General features: G+C 44.5%; 2 protein-coding genes across 5 annotated transcripts; one reads left to right on the top strand and one right to left on the bottom strand.

The window, feature by feature from the left end:
- Window positions 1-752: 752 nt before the first annotated feature.
- LOC117745524 (cholecystokinin-like) lies at window positions 753-4,049 on the top strand. Its single transcript, XM_034553916.1, has 4 exons — window positions 753-831; window positions 2,157-2,236; window positions 2,350-2,539; window positions 3,548-4,049. The coding sequence occupies exons 1-4, from the start codon at window positions 819-821 to the stop codon at window positions 3,688-3,690; spliced, it is 426 nt and encodes a 141-aa protein (XP_034409807.1). The 5' UTR covers window positions 753-818; the 3' UTR covers window positions 3,691-4,049.
- Window positions 4,050-5,396: 1,347 nt separating this feature from the next.
- Window positions 5,397-22,663, bottom strand: mroh1 (maestro heat-like repeat family member 1). Of its 4 annotated transcripts, none has more exons than XM_034553275.1 (45): window positions 22,535-22,663; window positions 22,089-22,269; window positions 21,807-21,952; window positions 21,225-21,356; window positions 20,960-21,122; window positions 20,577-20,675; window positions 20,325-20,476; window positions 19,592-19,732; window positions 19,325-19,417; window positions 18,005-18,083; window positions 17,659-17,772; window positions 17,405-17,478; window positions 17,144-17,266; window positions 16,944-17,051; window positions 16,710-16,854; window positions 16,535-16,575; window positions 16,115-16,256; window positions 15,912-15,964; window positions 15,649-15,756; window positions 15,446-15,565; window positions 15,212-15,334; window positions 14,989-15,135; window positions 14,544-14,570; window positions 13,154-13,276; window positions 12,975-13,054; window positions 12,749-12,890; window positions 12,556-12,651; window positions 12,130-12,234; window positions 11,759-11,894; window positions 11,546-11,658; window positions 11,206-11,358; window positions 11,035-11,091; window positions 10,802-10,899; window positions 10,536-10,701; window positions 10,008-10,177; window positions 9,783-9,920; window positions 9,398-9,512; window positions 9,081-9,227; window positions 8,943-9,009; window positions 8,711-8,832; window positions 8,410-8,559; window positions 8,180-8,314; window positions 7,947-8,049; window positions 7,766-7,831; window positions 5,397-7,663 (listed from the first exon to the last, which is right to left on the bottom strand). In XM_034553275.1, exons 2-45 carry the CDS (start codon window positions 22,108-22,110, stop codon window positions 7,587-7,589), a joined length of 4,911 nt encoding a protein of 1,636 aa, XP_034409166.1. In that variant the 5' UTR covers window positions 22,111-22,269; window positions 22,535-22,663; the 3' UTR covers window positions 5,397-7,586. The 4 variants fall into 4 exon arrangements, 3 of the variants coding, with proteins under 3 accessions (XP_034409166.1, XP_034409165.1, XP_034409167.1); XM_034553274.1 differs by having other exon boundaries at window positions 22,089-22,176; XM_034553276.1 differs by lacking the exon at window positions 14,544-14,570 and having other exon boundaries at window positions 22,089-22,176.
- Between the last annotated feature and the right edge of the window lie 138 nt (window positions 22,664-22,801).

Raw genomic sequence — 22,801 nt, 5'->3', positions numbered from 1 at the left:
TGTACTTTATATAGTAAACACCATGATCGCATGCATCAGACACATGCCCAATAAACATCTCAGAGTTACACTCTATCTCACATCATGACTCGTTTCTTGTCAGAAGTCCACCGGGGATCATATTGTGTGGTGCAGCATGAAGAAAAGAAAGAGAGAAATCAATTTCCTTTATGAAATTGCAATGGCCCGTAATACCAAAGCAAAGCCAGTGTCACTTTGAAATGGCCACTGACCTGCGTGTTGCTTCGGCTCAATGAGAAGAAAAGAAAACTGGAACACGGCGACGGAGTGAACACATTTTACTTTTCATATTCTACAGTATCTTTATACATCTATAAGATATTCTACAAAGATATTCTTTTCTCTGGGATGTCGTCACCTTCCTGTCTCATGTCTACTCATATCTGTCCATCAGTATCTGTGTGTGTGTGTGTGTGTGTGTGTGTGTGTGTGTTACTTATTACTTATTCTACTTTTAAAGAGAGTTTAGTTTCTCTTCACTGATTCACACAGGTGAGTGAGGAGGCGCGCAATTAAAGCTGCCACCTTTTGTCATGACCACTTTTTTTCACGTGTGTGTGTGTGTGTGTGTGTGTGTGTGTGTGTGTGTGTGTTTGCGGCATGTGTGCACGTTTTGCGTCCCACAATGCGTCAGTGCCTTCAGTTTCAGCAGGCTCCTCCCACGCGTCCAGACCCCGCCCCCTTCCTGTGTGTCAGTATAAAAGATGATCTCCTCATCTTGCTCACTCACTCTCAGCCTTCTGAACATCGGAGGAGCGAAGATCAGCGTCTTCAGACTCGGCATCTCTCGGGTCCACATGGCAACTGCAGGTAAGAATAAAAAATAAAAAAAGATGATTTTAAATAATGTGTGTGATTCTATTGAATGGAGGACAAATGGTTCGTTAAAGGAGTTTTATTGTAGTTTTTAAAAATTTGGTTATCGTATTTATCCTTTTTTTTCAATAAAAAAATGTATTATTATTTCTCTCCCAGTTTCTTTAGAGTTGTAGTTTAAAGGGTAAAATATAACCTAGAACATGTAATACATGGTAAAAATATATATGGGACACCACTGACACGTGTTGACGTTTGTTAAGGACATTTTAAATATGTAATAATGAATTAGTGCACAATGACAGGTGGTTATAATATTCAAGCTGTTTTAAGTGTGCAAATAATCCGATCATATTTGTGTAATTTTGTGCTCATTAATAAAAGTATAGGGAGGAAAGAAAATTATGAGAAGGGGGAGAGGATTGTGCGTTCACACACACGTTATAACACGTTATAGTACCGCACCATTACCAGCTCACTGAATAATGAATTAGAGGCAGTGACCAGCTGCTAACAGGAATTATATTAGCATCAAGAGAATGACTGTTTTCACCACCGCCGTGTGTACAATCTGAAACACAATTATTCATAATGGACTTGAGTTGCATCGACAGACATTACACTGATATTTCACTTCTAGAAGGTTTCATGTCGAGGCTGCATGTTGATGAAGAAAGCTGAGAGTCATCCTGCACAGTGCACGATAACTAGAGCAGATAACGTACTGATACCATCCCACACATTATTAAGAGTTTTGATTCTGTGTCTGTTGAAATATTCACTGAAAACAATGTTAATGGCACTTCTCCTGGCTGTGTGTGTGTGTGTGTGTGTGTGTGTGTGCAGCAAAAAGGACCACTCTTTGAAAAAGAGTTTAAAGAATGGACTAAGAAAAAAGTCAACAAGAGAGCAAAGAACAACCACTTATTGTTGTCAGCGAGTGGGTTTTTTAATTGATTTATGTGTTGACCCTTTTTATTGCGAACAGAATAAATCTGTCAGTGCTGTCACGTGAACACTGGAAACAAAAAATGCAAGAATTAGAGATAATTGGTGTCCTTTGTGATTCTGTCAATGCCGACAGCGTTCATTCATCCCAACTACACGCCCCTCCCACACACACACACACACACACACACTCTGTGGGTGGGTGTGCAATACTGGTTTGTTCTGAAAGAAGTTCTAGTGTGGAACCATTAAAGGTGAATCCCCTCACCGCTGCGCTTTAACACCTGTAGAACATGCAAAGCTGACATTACATGTGAAGAGCAACCTCTCTCTCTCTCTCTCTCTCTCTCTCTCTCTCTCTCTCTCTCCAGTGATGAATGTAGGTATCTGTGTGTGTGTTCTCCTGGCTGCTTTGTCAAGCAGTTCGCTGAGTCTGCCCTCACAGTCCATGGTAAGACACACACACTCCCAACACACACACACACACACAGGTGGGTCGAGGTAGATACACTTTATATATTTCAGGTTTTGTTGACCTTCTCTCTGCCTTGTGGTCCTCTGCAGTCACAGAGAGCCGAGGGCGAGGCTCTCGTGTCGGACCACCTGCCTCCCCCCTCGTCCCTCTACACACGCCGGGCCCGCTCGGCCGCGGCGCCCCCCTCAGGGCGCCTCGAGAACTACAACCAACTCCAGGAGGAAGCGAACGCTCGAAGCAGCCTGAGGCAACTGCTGGCCCGACTCATGTCCAGGAAAGGTGAGAGGTCGGGGTGGTGTACGGGGTGAGATTAGAGCGAGAGTCCTCGAGCCATCGCACCTCGCTGCACACGGAGAACACGCCCCCTCGTCCTGTTGTTTCTATCCATCACTCTATCATGCTGAGTCCTCGTCCCACCATCTGGCCTTTTACCACCTCCCTCTAGCTCTCTCTCTCTCTCCTCCCTCCATCTTATACCCTCCTCCTCCACCCGTCTCCCTGCCTCCTGTCCTCCCTCTAGCTCTCTCGCCTCCCTCCATCTTTCCATACCCTCCTCCTCCACCCGTCTCCCTGCCTCCTGTCCTCCCTCTAGCTCTCTCGCCTCCCTCCATCTTTCCATACCCTCCTCCTCCGCCCGTCTCCCTGCCTCCTGTCCTCCCTCTAGCTCTCTCTCTCTCTCCTCCCTCCATCTTATACCTTCCTCCTCCACCCATCTCCCTGCCTCCTGTCCTCCCTCTAGCTCTCTCTCCTCCCTCCATCTTTTCATACCCTCCTCCTCCGCCCGTCTCCCTGCCTCCTGTCCTCCATCTAGCTCTCTCTCTCTCCTCCCTCCATCTTTCCATACCTTCCTCCTCCACCCATCTCTCCCTGCCTCCTGTCCTCCATCTAGCTCTCTCTCTCTCCTCCCTCCATCTTTCCATACCTTCCTCCTCCACCCATCTCTCCCTGCCTACTGTCCTCCATCTAGCTCTCTCTCTCTCCTCCCTCCATCTTTCCATACCCTCCTCCTCCACCCATCTCTCCCTGCCTCCTGTCCTCTCTCTAGCTCTCTCTCCTCCCTCCATCTTATACCCTCCTCCTCCGCCCGTCTCCCTGCCCTCCCTCTCTCTCTGTCTCTCTGTATCTCTTTCAACACGGTGAGACCTGCTGAGCTCGCTGGTCTCCCTGAAACAAACTGCAAGTCGGCACGAGTTACACTTCCACGACGTCATCCAGACTTCTATCGTCGTCGTCGTACCGCTCGCTCAGCATCGGCATATAAAAGTGTGTGTCTCTGTCTCCTTCAAGGCTCCCCCCCTTACGAGACCAGATCCTCCCTCACCAGCAGAGCCAGTGGTCTGGCCCCCGGCCACAGGATAAAGGACCGAGACTACGAAGGCTGGATGGACTTTGGCCGGCGCAGTGCAGAGGAGTACGAGTACCCCTCCTAAAGGCGCGGCTCGCTTTTAGCCTGAAACCACCTGAGTTACATTCCCCACTATCGCCGCCCAATAAAGAGCCCACACAAAAAATAATGAGCCCTTTTTCACACTGCACTTACTGTAACCAAGGGCTGACTCGACTGGACCCCCCAGAGTGAGTTTAGCATCATAATATATAGGGTGGAAGGAGGTGGGGGGGGGCATATCTTGCAATCTGTGGACCCTGAATCGCCAAAGTAAAGAATTGTATTCAAGCACAAATGTTACAGATGATGCTGACAATATTATATGTTGTTGTTGTTGTTGTTATCGTCAGGAAATCCTAAAGAAATATGTAATAAATTTTTTGGTAATTGGATCAAAAGTGCAATTTAATACTGGATATCTTTTCTTGGCACCTCGATGCATTCAGCTAACTGCAGCTTCACTTCACTTCATCTATTCGTATCCTATAGACCTGCAGATATGAATATAAGAGTTTTATTTTAAGACTACAGATGTATGCGCTCTTAAAAAGTTAAAGTCTCCGTGATACATTATATCTTTCCTCCCACATTCAACACAAATCCAAATAAAGCTCCATTTCTCTCAGATTTAAGCGAGGAAATGAAAAGGCTTATGATGTTGTTGTGTTTGTTTTCGAGGGGCGCAGTTGGTGGGCTGATCCCAAGTATCTTCTGCTCTCATGCACCCTCCGCCACGTCGGCCTGCGGGTATTTAAATTGGTACACTCCAGTTGAGTGGCTCAATTTAAATTTGTTATATACATTTCAAAGGGGTTGATACCAGCCATCTTTGTTAGTCCATAGTTAAATGAAAGTAAGCTTTAATACAGTGCACGTTCCACACATCATTCTCATAACTCCAACTATAATACCAGATTTGAACATTGTACACCTCCAGGTGATTTCAATCAAAGGCTAATGAAGAGCAGAGCAGCAAAAAGGGGGGATGTTCTGCATCACAGAGGGAACCTGAACGCACCGTCTCCGTAGAGAGGAAATGTAATAAAACAAATAAAAATGTGTTTGTAAATCGGATATTAAGCAATATATAAGTGTATAAAATCTTCTGATGGAAAAATTGGGTTTTTTAATGTGTTCAAAGTGATTTTGATTTATCAATTACTCTGGCTTGGAATGAATAAAAATACTATATTGAATAAAACTCAACTGCCTTCACACACACACACACACACACACACACACACACACACACACACACACACACACACACACACACACACACACACACACACACACACACACACACACACACATTAATATAAGAAACAAAACAAAAGCACAAAAAACAGAAATGGAAGATGTATTCAGATGATTTACTTACACCAAAAAGTAAGAATACCACACTGTAAAAAAAAAAAAAAGACTCCATTGTAAGTAACATCTAGAAGGGATTATCAAGTATTATTATGAATGTGCTAAAATACATAAAATAGTAATTATTCAGGAAAGTTGGTCCCTGTCAAATGTTTTACTATTAAATGTTTGTTTACGACTAATTTAAAAAATGTGTCTCTGAGATGTATAGTAGAAAAATAAAGTTGCATTCAATTTAAAAGTACCTTGAATTTAAATATGGCACTTGAGTAAATGTAGACCTTTATTTTGTATTTTTTTATTTCTGCATCAGAACAATTTATGATCACTTGTCACGCTATACGATGCCACAACAGAATAAACACAATATACAGCTCGAAGAATGACGCGTGTCGTCAACGTGTCGTCGTGCCCCCGTCTGAAAACGCACAATAGTTGTGTTTACCGTGTCTGTCTGCTCGTATTTACTCTGCTGCTCCACACGAACAAAGAGGGTCAGACCAACAGCTCCAACAGGAGATCATATGAACATCATAACGTCGACATGTGATCATAAGAGCATGCAGACGACTCCTCGACGAAGAGCGGGGATGGAAACACGCTGCAGTTATAGGCCGAGAGCGTCGTTATTACCACCCGTGTGTTTAAAACTAAATTAATGTTATATATTGTGATCACAATGCCAATGCAAACCAAAGAAATCACCCTAATCATACTTTTTAATTGATCTGTTTATTTTAAATACATTGATTGCAATCATCCGCTCTGTCTTCCAGTCCAGTGACGTGCACACGTGTGTCGTACATACCGGGACACTCATTAAACATAACTTTTTAAAAAAAGAAGAAAGAAATCAGTAGTATAAAGTTAACAGTTTAAAACTCAGAACGTGAATATGTTCTATTCACCCCCAAACGAAGCCGTAGTGTTAGAAGAACATTTAATACAACAAATAGCAGCCTTTTACATTTTGATTGATACATCGTTTTTTTCCCACCCACTAACAACTTGTCGCATTATGGGAAACATTTACTTTTCTGTTCCAACTATATAAACGCTTTCTTTCTAATTATCTGAAAATGAGGGGAAAAAAAGAACGAAAATTGTGCCCATTAAAGAAAATATCAAGATAAAAGAAAAACGTGTAAAAAAAAAATCAGGAACTATATGAGAGCTTGAAAGTGCAACAGAGGTAAACATACATATAAATCATTAATGTAATCTAGAAACAATCAATGTATTGCTTTCTCCTGACTCATTCATAGGAAGACGCACAATGGAGTATTTTGCATCCCTCCTTGTTGGCATTTGAGTGAATTCATTTGGGAGCCACAACAAGTTGAAGTCGTGTGCACGGGCGTGACACACACACACACACACACACACACACACACACACACACACACACACACACACACACACACACTATGTACACGACTGGAAGAGGTCAACGGTGGCCTAAAACTGTACAACCTCAAAACACTTAATGCAATAACGATATGGAAACAACATCAAAGTGCATTCAAAGAGGGAATCATTTACAGCGTCTTTGTGGTGTCATTATAATATATATATTTATTTATTTATTTATATTATCAATGAACATTTGGCACTACTTGTTTGTGGTCTGCCTAGCAACACTGGATATTGAACCATAAACCGTGTGCAGCTCAAGGGACGCCGGGAAGTGTCCAGCGTGGCACCGACATGTTAACGTGGCTCAAGAGAGTCGTGTAGATCGTTAAACTGCTTTAACTGATTCTGAACCAGCCAGTTTGACACGTTGGGGACCGAAAAAGCAGGACGGTCGCATCCGCCTGAGTAAAACGGTTGGATCTTTCAAAACTAATATTCCCAAAGCACCTCAAAAATTCTCCATTTTCTCCACCCATTGGAAAACGTTAGTTGTGCACAGACGCAAAAGGGCCGAGGTGAGATATTAAAGTCAAAAGTAAAAAGAGGTTCCCGTCTGTTTATTGCTGGCTGAAGTCAGCTAAGATGATCTCGACTACTGGACACGGCGATGAGAACCCAACTATCACGTTTTCTTTCAATTGCATCCTTCTCATGAAATGCTGGTTCTCTCTCTCTCTCTCTCTCTCTCTCTGAATATTTGAAGAAACTAGATTTATTCTAAAGGTCCTGTTGCATTATAAACTTCTATCTCGTTGGCATTGTCTCTCGCAGAAGGCCAAAACACCAGGAGCAGCACAGTCTTTGGTCACCGACGTGGAGCTGAGGAGCAACACTTCCTCTCAAGTCCCACAGTTAAATCTTACCGAAGCTGCTAAATACATGTGCGTAACAATACGTGTTCATTCTGTATGATTTGGTGATAGATTGGTAAATTGGGTTTGGCTTCCGGCTCCTTATTTGTTCCTGCTTTGGTCCCGTATTTTTTTGGTTTAAATGAAATGCAATTGTGATATTTGAATACTGTTATAGTTACTGTACATTTAAATAGTTTAAATGTGTGTTTTTATAAACTGTGGGCCTAAATATTCTTGTTTCTGCTGCATTGGAGACTAAAGGAAACACTAAGATGTGCATGCAGGTCTTTGTGTGTCAGTGGAAACGTCCCATGGCCTCAGCAGCCTTCACTCTCACCACAGGAGCTGGATCTTGGAGCAGCATCACTAAGCCTGGACACACACACACACACACACACACACACACACAGTCAATACAACACAATTAGTTTACACTTTTAAAGAAAAAAAAAAAAAGGCTGTGCCGTGAATCACCTTTAGTGATGGTGCCCGTGTTGAGGTGGGAGAAATGCTCCTCTGGAAGATTCCCCAGCAGAAAGCCTGGAACTAACACACACACACACACACACACACACACACACACACACACACGATTGCAATAGGAACACACCGTTTCTGACCCATGCGTCCACTCGGGTGGTTTTAGATGTCATACCTATAAACATGGCCGCTCCCGCTCTGACCTCGGCCCAGTTGCTCTTGAAGAACTGGATGACCGATATGTGATAAAAGTTCAGCATACCTGGAAAATCCTCAATCTGTGAATCACAAAACATTTCACTTGACATTAAAAAACATGAATTAAGCACCTCGTATGCGATTTACAAAGAAACGTCTGTGTGTGTGTGTGTGTGTGTGTGTGTGTGTGTGTGTGTGTGTTAGTCTCACCAGGTACTTGGTGAGGTCATTGATAAACTCTCCGTAGTGCAGACTCTTCTCATCGTGAAGGTGGTTCTGGAACATGGCCGTGATCTGCTCCGATCCCACGACAGGAGCACACACTCGCATCGAATACTTACACGCCTGGACAAAAGAAAAAAAGAAAGATCCATATTAGTATGAAACAATAGATACAATACAATACAATACAATACAATAGATAATAACTTCCTGCTGACCTTGACCACCTCGGGGCTCGGGTCAACCAGGTGCAACAGCAGGCTGACCAGGACATTGTGGATCTGGTCTTTGAACACGGCCTCTCCCGAGCCAAACTTGGACAGGTTCCCCATGAGATGGATGGAAGCACAGCGGATCTCATCGTTCTCCTGGGGAGGAGCACAGAGGAGCACAGTTAGCGTCGCACGTGTCCATGTGTGTGTGTGGGGGGGGGAACTACTCGACCTCAAAAAGATACAAAATCTGAAAGTAATCGTCACAATAAACAACATGTTGAAAGATTTTAAAAAGGACACTTACACTTTCCAGGAAGGGTTTGATCTTCATGAAGATATAGACCACTAATAAGTGGACGTTCTTCTTGTCCAGGTAGACGAGAACTTTGGAGAGACCCGACATGGCTTCATGGGTAATCAGCTTACCTGCAGGAAATGGAAGAAAAAAAACAATCCAGGACGAGAGAGGCTGAACGTGTAGCACGATAAACATGACGTCATGAAGATTAGCGTTATCGTAAGAAAACTCTACTGACCTGGATCGTCCTTCTCCTCCATGCCTGAACTCATGGCTGCCAGCAGCTCCTTGGCGTATTTGTTCACCTTGAGGGAGAACGAAGAGAGGGTAAGAAAGAGGACCCCGTGTAAAAGTAATCCGACAGCGGAGGACGTACCTTCTCAGGCGATCCCGTGGCTATGTTGCCCAGCCCCCGAACAGCCAGCATGCGGACGGTGCAACAGGGATCCGATATCCTCTCCATCATGTTGTTCATCAACACGTCCATCAGCATCAACTCCGTCACCACGTGATGGTTTAAGAGCTGGAGTCAGTGAACAAGAGAGAGACGACAGGTCGGTCAATAAAAGACGACGTCATCATCCGATGGCCTCTAGGGGGGGCTGTTGTCATACACGACTGTGCGTCACTTAAAATAAAAAGGGTCAACAAAAAGTTGGTCAAACTAAAAACACGATGCGATACTTCCGTCACCTCGGAGAAGAAAGCCGTGACGGTGATTCTCTGGCATTCGTAAATGTTGTTCAAGGAGGGGCACAGAGACTCCACAATGGCGGGCAGCCTGGGACCAGCATGCTTAGCCATCGCCCTATACACAAGACAAACATACTAAAATACACAGGCTTTGTATAAAAGAGGGGATTCATTATTTAGAACACACATTATGAGAGAGGATAGATAATAGATTTGTGACCAAACATATTCCTTTATAAAATGGATTTAAAAGGTTTCTAATACCGTGGAATATACAAGTCACAACAACGATAATGAGAGCACCTCAGCAGAAATGTGTAAATCCAGCACACATCTGCATCTCAAAAGGGAATCCATCCATCCAGCCGAGTGTGTGTATACGCACCTCGCCAGCAGTGTAACTCCAGCAGTGTGTGAACCCTGTTCCTTCATTGCGTCCCAGGCGTTATCTTCATCCAGTCTTTTCATCACCTCGTCTAACTGGGCTCGTGCCAACAAGATTCGGAGAGCGTCCGCCGCCACCCTAGAAAATCGACAACAAATGTGTTAGCGACACCCCTGAAACCAACTAAACCCGTAGAACTACATTTAGGGAAACCGGGCGCCCCACCCTGCGACGTGGACGGAAGCCGTCTGCTTCGTGTTGTTGTCCCTCGGTGCCGAGACCCCGACACTTGCTCCCAGTCTGACCGTGAGACACGAGAAGAGCTGAGGAAACGTGCCGACTGCCGCCTCCTGACTGTTGCCGTTCAACAACAGCTCTTTGAGGCCACATGTCATCTGGAAACAACAAACAAACAAACAAACATGTGAGAATCATCCTCTTCTGCAGAAACCAGCTGAACCGGCCACATTACACCAAGACTCAAAGCGTATTTCTGCACTTTCACGTCCATTTTCTTTTATGTGCAATTGCAGTCGTTGTGTAGCGATTGTCAACACGTGGGTGACCTACTCCCAATACCATCCCTGAACACTTCCTGTGTTGACCCAGACACAATGTGTAAAATCAAGAAAATGGCTGACGGTCATTAGATATCTATAACAGCACTTTGCCTTGAATGGCATTGCTTTGCATGAATATCATAAACTCTCAAGAACCTAACACATACGATGTATTGAGTGACATTTGACTTACAGCCAGCGGCTGACAGGTGGCCACCTTTCTCGTCCCTCCTCTGATCATCGACTCCCTCTGATCGACGTAGGGCGCCATGATGAGAAGCTTCTCGATCACCATCTCAAAGATCTGATTGGCTACAATGGGGTCGGCTCCCAGGGCCATCCACATCTCGCTGGTCCAGCTGCCCGGAGTCAAAAGAGAGTCAACATTGAAGCGTCTTTCATTGAAAACACAAAAAAGAATTAGCGACTCACAATCTGAAGGAAAAAGGGTTCATATACCTGTCAAAAGGCAGCGGTTGGTTAACTAGCGTATTGATGACAGCCTGCAGATGCTGAGAAGCCAGGATGAGTACAGTCTGTCCCACTGCCACTCGCACCTAAACACAGGTACAACAAACAAACAACAACAATCACAAGTTAAGCTCATATATGGTTAACGAGATATAGTTATACAATGAGCAGATCATTAGAAAAAAAGCTATTTAAAAACTAATATTTATGTGTGTTCATACCTGCTCCTCGGTGATGCTCTGCAGGCGCGCATGTAGCACCTCCATCATCTCTGGGACCTAACATGCAAACAAACACTGGGTTTGGTGTTCCAGAATATTAAATCAGCGGATGCAACAAAAGGGCTGTGTGAGACGTGCGTGTGTGCGTGTGCATGTGTGTGTGTGTGTTACCAGCTCGTGCAGTCCTCCTCCTCTGTTCTTCAGCAGAGTATTTAGGATGACAGATGAGGCTCTGCAGCAGTTTGCCTGACTGTCGGCCAGCCCTTCAAACAACATGAACACCAACGTCGTCAGCTGATCCTGAGGCAGACGCTTACTCATCACCTGACACACACACACACACACACACGGGAATAGATGCAATAAAACTGATTTTACTGTACGAGTTCATACCAACTTAACATAAACATAAAAAGAAAAAAAGAGGGAACATTGATTGCATGACTAAAGGAAACCAAAAAGAATGAGTACATGTGATAGATTGTTAAAGACCGAGTGGTACAACGGGTACCTTGGTGAGGTCGGAGCAGGTCTTGTATAGAATTGAATGGTCAGGGTTCTCTAGTCGGTCTTTTAGGGGCAACAGACTGTCCACACCGTCATCCTTATAGTCGAGGCAGAAACCTACACACAAAAGAGTCAAAACAACGACCATTTTAACAATCATTAAGCGGTTGCGCATTAAAAATGACGACGAAGCCGACGGCGCTCTGCGTCTCTGTACCTTCGTAGCGCAGCTGGATGTAAAGCAGAGAGTATATACAGTCCATGGCAGCGGTGCGCACGGCGGGCCGAGGGTCAGAACACCGCGGAGACAGTCGGCCCAGCAGAGCACCGAGGTTGTGGAAAGACACCATGTTCTACACGGAGACGCACGGAAAGAAAAGGGAAGGAAAAAAGGAACAAAGTGTCAGTTTTAATGTCAAGTGAAGACACAATACATGAGAATTAAGTGACCTTCAATGGCTGAATACTTGAGTTACAATTCACCCATTATCAAAACAAAGATCTGTGGTGTGACCAGGATAAACATGCCGGTATGTGTCTGAGAGAGTGTGTGTGTGTGTGTGTGTGCGTGCGTGTGTGTGTGTGTACCTTGACAGTCAGGTTGTCCAGGTAGTAAGCCAGCATGTGAGCAGCGACCGTGACGGCTCTCTCCCTCTCGTGGTCCTGTCCGGAGCTCAACCACGATTCAAGATGCTGCACATAAGACGTCGCGTCAGGCTACACAGTGTTGCATTGTAACTATGGCAACTATGATTGACAGCTGAAAAAAAACGAGTCGAATGGATAACAGGAATACTAATGCGGCGCCAGAATTAAACAAAAAAAAACAAACTTCGATACATGTCTTTTAAGCTACAGAGTTAAAAGATGCTGGAAAGAAATAAGAAATACACGAGTAATGAGGATCTGCTATTGTTCAGCAATGTGCTGACATGTTGCAGCCGGGGCTGCCACCATTTGATGGAAAGATTACTGTGACGTAACAACGCGTTGAGCTAAAGAGCCGAGCTTCACCTTGAAGACACTCTGCAGGCCATCGGGCGTGGGATCCTTGGCTAGGACACTTTTCAGCAGCTCCTGCAGTGCAGCCAACGTGTCTCTGTACAATGCCTGCAGGTATTCACCAGGACATGTTAGTTTGACACCATGACAGTGTGCACATTATATATTTAAGTATACTGACACGTCTCTGTCTGATTCACGTCACCTGTCTCTGCTTGGGGTCCAGCGTCTCCTCTTCCTTTATTTTCTCCGGCGTGTGCGTCTCCGGCGGCAGAGAGAACACACTGTTCACACAAACCTTCAGCAAGTCGAAGCTCTCGTTCTCGCTCAGCGCCGGGTCCAGAGGCCTGAAAGCGCCAGCGGTCAAAGATCAAAACAGGTGGACAGAGTACCGGGATACCACGAGCACAGGGACCGAAGCTGAAGGATACATTAGGTTGGCACAGGAGGTCATCACAAGATGGCGCACTGGAGTCCTCAACGAGTCAGCTGGCTCTGCTTTGATCAAATCCTGAGCAATGTAAACAAAGACAGCAGGAAGAAGACATTGTTGTTGTAATCGGCAAATTACATATTTATGGACTTGTTGTAAATGACAACCGCTACTGACCAGCATGAGAGTAATGAGCTCCTGTTTGCGTGAGAAGACGTAGCCTTGTTTCTTCACACACACGCGGATGGCTCTGGCTATGAGCCCGACACTCTGGATCAAACTGAGTTTCATAGTCAGGTCCTGAAATGAGGGGAACACACACACACACACACACACACACACACACACACACACACACACACACACACACACACACACACACACACACACACACACACACACACACACACACACACACACACACACACACACACACACACACACACACACACACACACACACACACACACACACACACACACACACACACACACACACACACACACACACACACACACACACACACACACACACACACACACACACACACACACACACACACACACACACACACACACACACACACACACACACACACACACACACACACACACACACACACACACACACACACACACACACACACACACACACACACACACACACACACACACACACACACACACACACACACACACACACACACACACACACACACACACACACACACACACACACACACACACTTCAGGTCAGGAGCGATAGTACGGAGAAAATTAGGTATAATTAAATTTTCCAGGAATGCAAACATGGCCAACTGCAACTCTACAAGCACAAACCAAAAATCATTCCAGCAATATTATTTAAAAAAAATCATATCAATCCAATAGCTATATTGCAGATTGATCTTCCATGCCTATGGATGGAGAAGAAGTTTGAAATCAGAGATTAGAGAGATTAGAGATTAGAGATTGGTTGGACCACCTGGAGGCTCCGGTCGAAGAAGTGACAGAAGAGCCGGTAAGAGTTAGCGACACATCACAAAAAGCTATTTTTACACCCAGCGAGAGTCATTTGAGAGCATTAAAAAAACAAAAAAAGAACAATCCACCATTAAGCAACGACGAGGGAAAGGAAGGGAGGAGGTCACTTTATTAAAAAAGGGGATGATACTTTATTCAATAACGCAGCGTTATTGGTAAACCAGCCTTATTAATAGAGCAAAATACAAAAAAATAACTGAAAATGGCTATTTACAAAGAAGCTTACAATTAAAAAAAAAAGGTTGTTTGCATCATATTTGGGTACTTTACACACCCAAGGTTGGGAACACCATCTAGTCACCATGCCACTGGTTCTACAGAGTGTGAAACATCCCCTGAAGGCAATAAAAAGGCAACTGGAGAGATGTTCCGATACTTTTTCCTTGGTGAAAATTGGGTGTTTTCTTATCAATATTGCTCCCGTAAAAGGTTTTAGCGACGGCATCGCCACAAGTTTGCAGAAGAGTACGAAAGAAGAGCAAGATGAAAAGACAGAGACGGCCCCTGTGTTCCTGTGACTATACCTTTGTCTCTACTTTAATCCCCAGAACCTGCATGAAATAGAGGTCACATAGTCATGAGTGCACATACGAATACACCAGTCTTGCCTGCACGATTTGTCCTCACACAAGCGCCAAATGACAAACACAGAGCAATAGGCGCACTGTGGTCTCCAAGCACACGTGTAAATGTTCACAGGTGTGACGCAACATGTCCAAATAAACAACTCTTCCACCGTTCATTCGCTCTCAATCCATGTCACAAACGCACAAAAAAGGGGACAAGGTTTACGGGAACAAGTCGACGGACATCAGAGGGTCCATTTCATTCTCTTGGCAACCGTAGGTGAGCACCGAGTGGACTGAAAGCATGCCCGGTGCAATACAACGGATCTTTATAGAACATCGCTTTTAGTACAACCTGCTCGACCTTTGTCTTCATCACCAGTGTAAATACAAACAACATTACCTTGGTGTTGAAGTGTTTATTGATGCAGCGAAGGATGTCTTGATCAATGCGGGTTAGAATCTTTTCTGGAGGTGCGTTGAAAGCCACTTGACCGTAGCACAAGATCAGTGTGCTTTTCACCTTCTCGATCTCAACGTCGTTACGTTCCTGAGGAGAGGAAAAGGAAGGCGGGGTTAAAACATGTTAAACATCAATAGTAAAACACAAAATCATCTCCGAGGACCTTGAGAAGGTTGAAGATGCTCGGCGACTTCTTGAAGGCGTCCGACTTGCCGAACTCTTCCAGCTTGGCCAGCGTTCCCTCGAGGTGGCTGTTGGCACACAGACCGACAGACATTGCAACTCCCTGATGGAGCCAGGTGGCAAGTTAAGATCCGGATCGTGTCCAGGTGGGGAAAACAATGCAACCAATCATTGAACCCCAGAGAAATGATCACGCGACACGTCTAGGAGGTACCTCTCTTTCGACGGCGTCACTGTGTCGCGCTGCCAGGAGCATTTCCTGCAGCTGCTTCTTCACCAACTCCTTGTTGAAACTCCGTTGTAGAGTCGTTCCTATACATCGATACAGGAAACTCTAGAGAGAGAGAGTAGTGTAAAATGCGTATTATATTATTCACTATATGTGCTCTTGATTTGTGGGTGGAAAAGAGCACTTACTTTCTCTTCTAAGGCGGCGTTATACGTGGGGAGGTATCTTGTTGCCTCGGCTGCCAACTGGCACACCCACTTGTCGTCATCAACAGTCACCAGGGTGTTAGACAAGAGCTGGGGGGCAATTTGGTCTCGTTAACAGTGACAACTGGATACAGCAACACGAACAATGAATGCACAATAAATGGGAATTCTCCAAAACACCCACACGGACACGTTATGTTGGAACGAGATAATATTAAACATAAATAAACAGTCGACAAACACACCTTCAGCAACTTTTCATCCCAGTCCTTCTTGTCCAGGCTCTCGGTCGTCGACTCTGGAAAACAAGAAAACACGCAGTCAGACTTCTACACTATAAACAAAAAAAGGAGGAAAACTACCGTAAAAAATAAGGCATGAAAAGGAAAAATAAAGTTGACGGCGAATCGGAAGCATCCTCCAAAAAGATATTACTTTATTTCCATACCCTCTAGAGTGGAAAGCAGAGGAGGTATCTCTTTCTCCCACAGTGCCTCCGTTTTGGGATGGATGTTGACGCTGAGGGTCTGAAGGAGCGAGAGGGACGGAGCTCCATGACCTCTGCTGCTGAATGGGAACGCTGCATTCAACTGGGAAACAGCGAGGACAACCAGGGCATGGACGTTATGAATTATTAATGCTTTTCACTCCTCTAAGCTTACTGGGTTTCTACTCCGTTCATGCATCCTCCATGTTGAAGAAACAGAAAGAGCAGCTCTAAAAGTCAATATAATAAATATAAAAGTAACAGATTCATCAATGGCAATCTGTTTCTGCGGCTGGTTATTAAACTGGATGTTTGTTTTAAAGTCTAGACACAAAAATAATGCGGCTTAAAGAATGTAGTTATAGACGTGGATTTACTTACCAGCAGTCGGACCAATAGTAATTGAGGGGAGGGCAGATTGACTGGAGGAGATATAAGATATAAAGAATACTTTTAAAATAGCAAATTTCAATGGTTAATTTGTGATTTAACATGGAAACACACACACACACACACAGCTAATAACTTGCAGCTGGTCAGTAAGTATTCCTCCTACCTTCCTGGGCAAAGTCTATGTTGAAGCTGGGCTCCTGGCTACTTTTCTTCTTGTTGCCCAGAACTATCAGACTCTTGCACAGAGGAGAGGCGGCATTGCTGAACTGTGAAGGGGTCAGAAAGTACAGCAGCTTCGGCCAAAGTACCTGCAGACCACAAAACATGCACACGTTAAGTTTACACACACACACACAGTCAGTTTAAATGATTTCGGGGAGACGGATACTCTACGTACATCGGCCAGTCGTCCAACAGTGGTGGTCAGGAGGTGAAGCGTGTTGTCGCACATCGTCCTCAGCGCCTCGTTCGTCACCTCCTCCGGATCTGTGGGCTTCTGGCCTCGCTGGGGACAAACACACCAATCAATAAAAAAAAATTTCATCCCCAGTTTTATAGTGTGAATAAAATGTTTTTGGGAAACATTAGGGGTTGTACCCGGTATGTGTCGGGTAAGGCACAGTGTTGCACGAGGAATCGAACCAGCAGCTCGCCTCCCTCCAGCTCCAGGTAGCCGTGATGAGCCATCGCACTGATCACCTGCACCACGCGCTTCTTGACCTGAGACATAACTTCATGATTATCAGGACAAAAACAAAACTTCTTCAGGACAAATTTACGTGATTAAAAAAATCGATTAAAAAAAATATATATATATATATTGTTTGTGATTAAGTGGAATAGTTACAGGTGTGTTACCTTGTTGCTGTGGTCAGCCATCGGTTGTCTGATGCTGGCCAGAATCAGCAGCTTCTTACTCTCCATTGTGGACGCTGAAAAAAAAGACACGCACAGAAAAGATTAGCGTATAAATAAAAAAAAGGAGGATTATGTCATTTATACGACTTCGGTATAATTCAGAGCACATCGAAAAAAGTATCAACCAAATCGATCGCTGATGCTTGTGGAGTGAGTGAGTGTGTGTGTGTGTGTGTTTAGTGTTGACGTCTCACTCGTAGAGTTGATGAGGTGACGCAGGACGGCCAGGGAGCCCATCCTGTTTCGCTCGTTACTGTTCTCCAACTTCTGGAGAACAAACATGACCATTCGGTCCGGGAAGGAGTTAGCTAGAGGGAAAGGAGCGGAGGAAGACGTTTTAAAAGAGCATCGGTCACAGTTAATGTGATTATCTCGTGGAGGACACAGAGTCTCGCACGCTAACGGGTGATCTCATTACTGTTCTTGTGACTCCGTAGAACTAAAAGCACATAGAAACGCTTGTGGACAACTTTCAGCTACTATCCCACCGCAGACTCTCTTAAAAAACACACACACACACACACAGAGGAGCTTCTGTACCGAGCAAGCTGAAGCAGCGCAGGACCTCGTTGTGGTTCTTCACAGTGGGGGCGTTGCTGTAGTCAACCGGGGTCGACACCTGGGCGGGAGGAGAGAAAGGAAACGTTAAAACACAATTATGATGCGAGTCCTGGCATTTTTTTTTAATTAATAATAATAGAATACGGTTTATTAAAAGTTAATGGAAACGTCTTACGGCAACACCTAAATCTACACGTGCGGCAGCAGTAATCGTTATTATGATAACGAGGAAAGTAATAAGATATCGTAAGTTATTTGTTTGAGCAAGTGAGACATGACGAGTTTCATTCAACCACAATCTTAAAATTACACCGCGTGCACTTGCAAAGTTTTTTTTAGTGAGACGGTGTGTGTGTGTGTGTGTGTGTGTGTGTAAGATCATCGAAAACGTGAATGATGAGTGTGAGATACGGTCTCATCGTGATTAAAATGTTGCAACAGTCGAGGCACGGGGCCAAGTGTCAGCTGAGTCACGAGGTCGTGAAATCAACTGCAGCAACTCTCTGACACGAGTTAATCCAGTCCGCCCACAGGGAGGGATGTACCCATATGTCACTAAGCAAGAGAACAAAGACACCATGGAGATGCATCACAGTTGGGATGACAGAAACCTTGTGATAGAAAGTGCTGTTGGGAACCAGCAACTGATCAGAGAGAACCAGCTGAAGCGGATATATAATGTGGTGGTTTAGTTTAAGTCATTTATGCATGCGTTTTCCCTGCAGGGCTGATATTAGACACCCCCACTGCTCTTTTCTTTCCCCTCACCATTCTGACGTGAAAACAAAATAATAATAGTAATCTATTATTATTATTATTGAGGAACTCAGACATGTGAGAAATCGGTGTTAAATGTATCAAGTCAATAAATATATGTAAGTGCTGTTACAATAATACCTAAATGGACTTCTTTGATGATGGTATTTATTAAACATTGCTAAAAAAAATATTTTCTATTAGTTCAGCTGTCAGGTCTCTGGCCGTTCTTATTTGAAAACATATTCCAGACCACCAGACAGAGCCAATGATAAGTCACCCTGCCTTTTGCCACTCAGCACATCAACGCAAGGTTTAGAAATCACATTAAATTGTGCGCTTTGTTTTATCAAGGAAATAACTATAAGTTAGAAAATGTTTTCCTCTTATTTGCCAGTTCATTAAGCTTTAAAATAAAAGTGAAGCGTGTTGAGCACAACAGGATATGAGTGCCACATCTGGGTCATGCATCGGTGACATGGTTTCACTCAAAATGTTAAAGCTGCAGTGCTGAATTTAGTATGTGTGTATGTGTGCATGCACCTGTTGATGCAGTGCCAGGAGCAGACCGTCCAGTTGCGTCTCCAGCACCCTGCTGCCCATACTGACCGAAGCATCGAGCACGAGGCACAGACTCTGCGTGGAGACGGGAGAAAGAAAGTCAAAATCAACCTCCGAAAAAGCTCATTTAATTTAATTTAAATTTAATTCAACACACGCGATAATTGACAGAAACAAAAGAGTAATCTGTTAAGAGCCAGGATGCCGTTTAGCAGCGTCCAGCACACTCGTGCTGCAGCCCTCACCCACCTTGCTGATGATGTAGTGCTCGTTGTTTTTCTTGTAGAGGGACAAGATGGCAGGAATGAGTTTAGGAATCTGTTCCTCCAGCTTATCACTCGCCATCAGATGGCACATAGAGCCCACTGCCTCCGCTACCGTTAGCCTCAACTGAACACACAGGGACAGAAAGACAGGAAGTCACGTGACAGACGTGACAGAGATTCCCCCACATAAATATATATATATATATATATATATATATATATATATATATATATATATATATCTTTTTTTTTAAATATAAATAAATTATATATAAATAAATAAATATAAATAATAATATAACTTGCAATCATTCATTGTCAATTGGAGTTTGTGGCCATCGCATCACATTTCTATTCTGTACTCTATTCTAAATGTACTTTCAGGTGGAAGAATAGACAGATTTATTTTAAATCCGGTGTTATAAATAATATAAATATACATTTGGTTTCCCCAATGTTTTTGTGTTAGTTTGAACACAAATCTTATTCACTTGTGACTGATGACCCAGTTGACCAATTAGCTCAAATAGCTTCTGTAATGCAGCACAAGGGTTAAATAGTTAGACTGTGAATGACTCTTAGGAACCCAATTATACTACAAAGTCTACCTTTGTAACCTCAGCTAAACTACTTCTTTCAATTCTGCCTGAACACGACTTAATATTCATAGTTCACCGCATATCAAACCGCCTTGCATCGACCCACAGTGACCGTACCTTAGACTCCCTGCTTTGCAACCAATTATTGAAGAGGATGTCAAAAGCAGCAAAGATTTCACTGGAAAAAGTGTCCTTTCTCACAGTGGGATCCGGAGCCTTGTCCAGGTTGGCGAGGTACTCCAAGATACCGTCGCTGAAATGACACAGAGCTGGAGAGAGAGAGAGAGAAAAGGAAATTGAGGAGTTAGTTTTGGAGTGGGGGTTAATATACATGAACAATTATTATAAAGCCTGTGGAAAGGTTCTTACCGGAGGAAAAGACCCACTTCATGTTGTCATGTTTGGCCATGCTCAACATCGGCAACATGGTGCCCAGAATAGCATTCAGGAAGGGAACCATACCATAAACTAGAGAACAGGGAAGAATACTGCATTAATGGGATGGTACTGTTTGTACCACTTCCTCTGTAAAAGCATACACTGCACAAAGAGATAATGTAGAAGTGTTAAAAAGAAAAAGCATGGAAGAACTTCGTAGTATCTTTTGTTAAAATGCCAGAGTTGCTGTTTTTGGACAGTTTTAACAGGTTTATGCATCAAACCTCTGAATACCAGCGTGCATGTTCTTCCTTATGGCCAAAATGTGAGCTTTCCTTTATCTTAGTGGGTTTACATATTCCATATTCTCTTACCATTGGAATCAGACAGGTTGGCCAGTGTCTGGACCACAAAGAAGTGCGGTAGGAGCCCCGGCTGAAACTTGCTTAGTATTTCCTCCATGATGTCATTGATGTACTTGTTACCCACAGCAACCAAAATATTACTGGCCGCCTGCTGCCAATCGGGGACGACCTCCTGAGTGAACCCGGGGGAAAAGACGCGAGGACAAAGTGAGGAACATCGTTTATCATCAGCCTTCAGAAAAAAAAAAAAGAATTTAAAAATGATTTTCTTTACTTTTGATCGCGTCATCTCATCTGAAGCCAGGGAGATGATGCTTTTTATCCTGGGGCAACTGATCGCGTCTATCCTGCAGCCAACGATCAGCTCAATGGTTTGAAGAATCACAACTCTGTGGCTTACAACCAACTAGAGGAGCGGGAGGAAAGAAGAAGAAAAGAGAGACAAGTAAAATATAATCAATTGGCTTTCATACGAGTTGAATAAAATATGACACGGCACATTCAATATAAAAAAAGCACCGAACGAAGTTAGAAAAATAACTATTTCTGGCAATGTTTACATCGTGTACATGTGTGGGATCTGACAGGGCTTTAGAGTGGGACAAGATTTAACCCTGCTAGCAGGGGTTATTTACTAGGGGGATTTCCCCTGCAGCGTCCACTCTTAATGTGTACAGAAGACACCACATGGCAGGAGTTAACTGGCAGCAATGGCGTGCTCATGTATACTAGGCATGCGTATCTGGCTTTTTGACAAGAGCGTGTATTAATAATTAGTTCCAGGTCCAGGTGGTATGATGATGCATTAGAGCGGGTTGACATACAGTGCATTAGAGGAGTTTCCTGTGAATTTTACCTTGGGGTGTTTCAGGAGGTAGTCCTGACACATGGCCAACACTCTGTCTGGCTGCTGTTTTCCCAGAGTCAACATAGACTTTCTGACCTGTTCCTGGACCTCTGAATCTTTATCAGTGGCCGCATCGAGCAGAGCCAGGGTCACCTCTAGAGGAAAGAAAACACGACACAAATGAGTGGGAAAAAGTTGAAGTTTGAGACCAATGACCAGGACGTGTGCATTAAAAAGCTAATTCATTATTGTGGCTGGACAGAGAAGAGGAGACAAGAGGACATGGCTCACGTTCCACATCCGTCTCGTCCATGGTGGACAGCAAGGGGGCTCGGCTTCCTGGAGCTTCCCTCCCGGGGTAGAGGTGGGCGCAGGCTGCCTGTCAGACACACCGGGGACGACAGGGGGGTGAAGTTACGGGGCGGAGAGCCGACGGCTAACTGGCGCGGTGACCTTTCACGAGCACGGAGCTCTATGGAGATAAGACGTTAAACCCCCAAAAACGAGAACTCGCGGTGTTAGCGGCGTGAACTCTTTCAGTTGACGTTATACGACGCGAGGGTGACGCTCGCAGCAGCTAGCCAACCAACGTGGGGAAGGGGGGGGGGGGGGGGGTCCGAGACGCGTTAGCATAGCTCGGCTAGCAGCCGCCAATGCTACGGAAGTGCCCCGACAGCGTCCTTCGCGTCACGCGCTGAAAGGAAAACAACAATCGCGCTAGTAAAAAATAAACTTACCCGAGTGCCCTTGCGAGCGTCCGCTAATCAATTACCCAGAAAACTGCTTCTTGTGTCGGTTCAAACAAAAAAGGCTGCTTGCCCTGTCAGCGCTGCGTGTGTCTCTCTCTGTCACTGCAGGTGTAAACACGCCTGGTCACGTGCTTCTCGTCGGGGGGGGGGGGGGGGGTGGCCAAAGCGACAGCACTGAGGCAAATAGAGCTGCATGAGACTGCTGTATATTAAGGTGTAATGGTGTCATCCAGGTGTGACTCTGCATAATGACGC

The sequence above is a fragment of the Cyclopterus lumpus genome, chromosome 16 (assembly GCF_009769545.1).
Source record: "Cyclopterus lumpus isolate fCycLum1 chromosome 16, fCycLum1.pri, whole genome shotgun sequence".
In the NCBI taxonomy this organism is placed as follows: domain Eukaryota; kingdom Metazoa; phylum Chordata; class Actinopteri; order Perciformes; family Cyclopteridae; genus Cyclopterus; species Cyclopterus lumpus.
This window is presented reverse-complemented; position numbering and strand designations above follow the sequence as displayed.

Excerpts from the sequence above, each read along its gene's own strand:
- LOC117745524 (XM_034553916.1), top strand. Across the intron at positions 2,237-2,349 it reads GTCTGCCCTCACAGTCCATG|TCACAGAGAGCCGAGGGCGA; the intron begins GTAAGACACACA and ends GGTCCTCTGCAG. Across the intron at positions 2,540-3,547 it reads CCGACTCATGTCCAGGAAAG|GCTCCCCCCCTTACGAGACC; the intron begins GTGAGAGGTCGG and ends GTCTCCTTCAAG.
- mroh1 (XM_034553275.1), bottom strand. The coding sequence starts at position 22,110 with ATGGACGAGACGGATGTGGAAC. Across the intron at positions 13,277-14,543 it reads GGATTAAAGTAGAGACAAAG|GACCTGACTATGAAACTCAG; the intron begins GTATAGTCACAG and ends CCCTCATTTCAG. Across the intron at positions 8,315-8,409 it reads CGAGCCCCGAGGTGGTCAAG|GCGTGTAAGTATTCGATGCG; the intron begins GTCAGCAGGAAG and ends TCTTTTGTCCAG.